Here is a 5,000-nt window from a genome sequence, read left to right as displayed (position 1 = left end):
AAATTCATACTCTACGAATGATCACAATATGTGGAATTATGAACATCTGCAAAATCTTCTTAAGATTTAAAGGATGATGGTTAAAACAAAATTCTTTCCTTCACAACCTCGCTACCATGCAGGTGGTCTGTCAAAATTTACCCTAAATTAAAAAGAGACAGAGAAGAACATCCCCCCCCCACTAACCCACACAAGCAATATATTAACATATACAACTGAAACAAATGAAAGAAAAAAGATAAAAGATTATATAACTTACAGTTCGATTGACAAAGTTTGAAAATCTTTTGACTAAAACTTCTTGGACAAATTCTGGATCACTTATAATACAATTAGGAGTTACTCCTATGTACATCCTGCCAAAAACAGAAATATTGATTTAGAAATGAGATAAACTGTGATTGTGATTAAAATACATCTTTATTGTTATTGTTGTTTGCTGATCTCTAGTTAATTCTAAGCTAAAAGATAAAGATTTTCAAATATGTAAACTGTCTTATGTTTTTGAAAACATGATGGATTAAAAACTACATTGTAATTTACAGGGTAGAAGCTTAGACAATGCACAAAGCTATGGATTAAAATACAGAAGCGTTTGAAAGGTGGATCTGTAACAAATTGGACAGGATGAGCTGGAAATACAGGGTAACAAATGCTGCAGTTCTAGTAAAGCTGAAAATATAGACACCTTTTGTTGAGAATCAAGTTCATAAAACTATCATTATTTGGGACCAAAAATGCCCCATGATTCATTCCATTAGACCATCCTGACAGGTGGTGAAGAGAGGAAGGAAGCAAGAGGCCATCAAAGACATCAAAGAATGAACTGTATGTTTTTTTATTGCTCACAAGGGGCTAAACATAGAGGGGACAAACAAGGACAGACAAAGGGATTAAGTCGATTACATCGACCCCAGTGCGAAACTGGTACTTTATTTATCGACCCCGAAAGGATGAAAGGCAAAGTCGACCTCGGTGGAATTTGAACTCAGAACGTAACGACAGACGGAAATACCTATTTCTTTATTACCCACAAGGTGCTAAACATAGAGGGGACAAACAAGGACAGACATAGGTATTAAGTCGATTACCTCGACCCCAGTACGTAACTGGTACTTAGTTTATCGACCCCGAAAGGATGAAAGGCAAAGTCGACCTCGGTGGAATTTGAACTCAGAACGTAACGACAGACGGAAATACCGCTAAGCATTTCGCCCAGCGCGCTAACGTTTCTGCCAGCTCGCCGCCTTAACTGTAAATAAGAGCCTGGTTGATTGTATGCATGTTGCACAACACAGAACTAACTGGAGACCCTTGGTAAGATGACTCTTGGATGCAGCGATGGCACCTGACTGGTTCATACCTGCCTTCTGATGACTTGTACTTGTTATTATTGGGTCAGTGGAAGCGCAATGGCCCAGTGGTTAGGGCAGCGGACTCGCGGTCATAGGATCGTGGTTTCGATTCCCAGACCGGGCGTTGTTAGTGTTTATTGAGCGAAAACACCTAAAGCTCCACGAGGCTCCGGCAGGGGATGGTGGTGATCCCTGCTGTACTCTTTCACCACAACTTTCTCTCACTCTTACTTCCTGTTTCTGTTGTACCTGTATTTCAAAGGGCCGGCCTTGTCACTCTCTGTGTCACGCTGAACATCCCCGAGAACTACGTTAAGGGTACACGTTTCTGTGGAGTGCTCAGCCACTTACACGTTAATTTCACGAGCAGGCTGTTCCGTTGAACCCTCGTCGTCGTAACCGACGGAGTGCTTCCTTCATTATTGGGTCACATATATGTGTGTGTGTGTGTGTGTGTGTGTGTGTGAGTGTGTGTACGCTGGATCTACCTATTTTCATATGACTGTGCCCTGAATCTCACAACTCATCTCCGTCCTCACAGCCAATGTGAATCTATTCTGTTAAACCCTTCTCGATTATATAAGTCACAAAGAAATGATTCTTACCCGTATACGTCACCATAGATTTCCCTCCAGCGTTGGAATACACGACTAAAACCCTGAAAATATTAAAGTAGAAATAAACAACTTTAATAACATCAATGATTCTGTCTGAAATATTATGAAAATATTTATAGGAATGTTTTAGGTATTATGTGAAGGTATATGGCTCAAGGGTTAGGCATGTTGCACTCACAATCAGGATATCATGGTTTCAATTCCCAGACTGGCTGCGCATTGTGTTCTTGAGCAAAACTCTACATTTTATGTTGTTCCAGTCCACTCAGCTGTCAGTGGGTCACCCTGTGATGGAGTAGTCTTCCAATCAGGGGGTATGCTGGCCGACTTGCCTAGCCAACAGGAGGGCATCATTGAGTGGTTTTAGTGAAAAAAATCGACCCTAGTAATTATTTCTTAAGCCTAGTAATTATTCTATTGGTCTCTTTTGTCAAACTGCTAAGCTACAAGGATGTAAACACATCAGCACTGGTTGTCAAGTGGCGGTGGGGGACAAATAGATATGTACATAAAGACATACACACACACACACACACACACACACACACACACACACACACAATATATATATATAAATTGAATTTACCAGTTTTTTCATTTGCAACAGGTTTCCTAAATGAGAAATAGGTTTAGGACCAGAGAGACCAAGTTCTTTGAAATATGAAAAGTTCCTTCTTCCAAACCTGACAAAGAAAAGAATAAATAAAATACATTAATAATGATGTTTTTTATTGGCCACAAGGGTCACTTACACACATACATCTATAAGAATTGGCAAGACCTTCATAAGATTCAAAGCTTGTTGGTTAGAACAAGTCACTTTCCTTCACAGATATATGTATATATATATATATATATATATATATATATATATGTGTGTGTGTGTATGTTTTTGTTTGTCTCTCCATCACCACTTGACAACCAGTTTTGATGTATTTATGTCTCCATAACATCATCATCATCATTGTTCGACCACGGTCGAACAATGATGATGCTGATGTTATGGAGACATAAATACTTCTTTTTCATAAATTACTTCTTTTTCAGCTCTATAACAATGTCCAGCAAACTGGACTCTCCTACCTTTCACAAGAGATGACACAGGTGGTAGTTTCCCATATATTTACATTTTGGTTGGATGGCGCTTCCACGAGAGATTTTGAGCTCTCATAAGGAGGCGAGTGTAGGTTCCATCCAACCGCCTCTCAAGCTTCTTTGATAACGTCCATAACATAGCGGTTTGACAAAAGTGACTGATAGGAATAAGTACTAGGGATCGATTTATTCGACTAAAACCCTTCAAGGTGGTGCTCCAGCATGGCTGCAGTCAAAGGACTGAAACAAGTATCTCCACTCTCTTCTATCCCATTTTCCTTCCAGCTTCCCTTCTCAATGCCTGCAACCCTCTATATAACTGTCTCACTTACTTTAAAAAAAAAACTTGCCTCTCTAGCGACCCCTCTTTCCTTAGCCATTGCCTCTGTCATCACATCACACCCTATGGCTTCCACTTGAAGTTTCACACTACTCCCTATTCCTCTCCCTTAAATGAACCCATCCTTGCCAGCACTTCCTACCTTCTCATCTGTGCCACCATCCGTTCCACCCACTCTCTCCTTCAGTCCCTCAACCACCAACTCCCGCAAGCTTAACTCCCTTCCGCCCTCTGCCCTCCACCCTTCACTCAGCCTATTCTCCGCTTCTTTCTTGATCTCAACTATCAACTCCACAATTTTCTCACACACACTGGCTGGCCGACAGGTTCACCAAACATCTACGAGATATATTTCTTTATTGCCCACAAGGGACTAAACATAGAGGGGACAGACAAAGGGATTAACCCCTTATCCGGCAGAAACGAATATATGAGTTTTGACCGAAATCGTTTTTTTCTATCTCTGGCGAGTTAACTCGTCAAAAGATAGACTCGCCAAAATCGACAGCAAACGAGTTCATTCGTCTATTATAAACTCTTTTTTGACATAGTAAAATAAAACAATTAAAAAATATGTCTGAAAAAATACACTTATTTTCAAAATAATTGTTGGGTAAGGGGTTAAGTCAATTACATAGACTCCAGTACGTAACTGGTACTTAATTTATCGACCCCGAAAGGATGAAAGGCAAAGTCAACCTCGGCGGAATGTGAACTCACAACGTAACGGCAGACGAAATGCGGCTACGCATTTCGCCCGGCGTGCTAACGTTTCTGCCAACTCGCCGCCTTAACTCGCCCAAACATCTACGAGATATTCGGCTATGTACGAACACCCCCGTTGCATGTCATTTCTGCTTGGCCAACCACTCCACCTCTAATAGCACCATCTTCAGGCCCACCCTACATCACGGATCCACGCACTCTTGACTCCGCCTGGAACAGCGTTACATTTTCTGTCTACAAACACAAACCCCTTTCGGACTCAACACAACCCCCTCCTCTTAATGACTGTCCCTACACCCTCCTTAAAAAATAACTTTTTATACCTATTTCTTTATTACCCACAAGGGGCTAAACACAGAGGGGACAAACAAGGACAGACATAGGTATTAAGTCGATTACATCGACCCCAGTGCGTAACTGGTACTTAATTTATCGACCCCGAAAGGATGAAAGGCAAAGTCGACCTCGGCGGAATTTGAACTCACAACGTAACGCAGACGAAATACCGCTAAGCATTTCGCCCGGTGTGCTAACGTTTCTGCCAGCTCGCCGCCTTAATAACTTTTTATACCATCTTATATTCACTCATATTTTTACAGTTTTTATTGGTTTTTTTAAAAATTTTATTGCTTATTTCGATCCTTTTATTTCATTTTATCCATTATCTCCTTTTTACTTTTTTCTTGTAATTGTATTCATTTCTAATTTATCCTTTTTTTAAATCTTGTATCTGTTATTTTTTATTCATTTAATTTATTATATTTTTTGCTTATTTAATTTTATTCTTTCATTTTGTAATTTTCCATTTTTCTCTATTACTTTTCTCTATCTTATTTTATTTTTATATAGACAAACACACGCACACAT

General features: G+C 39.9%; 1 protein-coding gene across 1 annotated transcript in view; it reads right to left on the bottom strand.

Annotated features, from left to right (window-relative positions):
* LOC115224863 (cytochrome P450 3A8) overlaps nt 1-5,000 on the bottom strand; it is a 39,061-nt gene that overhangs the window by 17,051 nt on the left and 17,010 nt on the right. Inside the window, exons 2-4 of the mRNA XM_029795812.2 lie at nt 2,559-2,655; nt 1,961-2,013; nt 260-356 (exon numbers count right to left, since the gene is read on the bottom strand). Of these exons, the coding sequence (XP_029651672.1) occupies nt 260-356; nt 1,961-2,013; nt 2,559-2,655 (247 nt within the window). The remainder of the gene's footprint in view (nt 1-259; nt 357-1,960; nt 2,014-2,558; nt 2,656-5,000) is intronic.

This window comes from Octopus sinensis, linkage group LG26 (genome assembly GCF_006345805.1).
Source record: "Octopus sinensis linkage group LG26, ASM634580v1, whole genome shotgun sequence".
NCBI lineage: Eukaryota > Metazoa > Mollusca > Cephalopoda > Octopoda > Octopodidae > Octopus > Octopus sinensis.
This window is presented reverse-complemented; position numbering and strand designations above follow the sequence as displayed.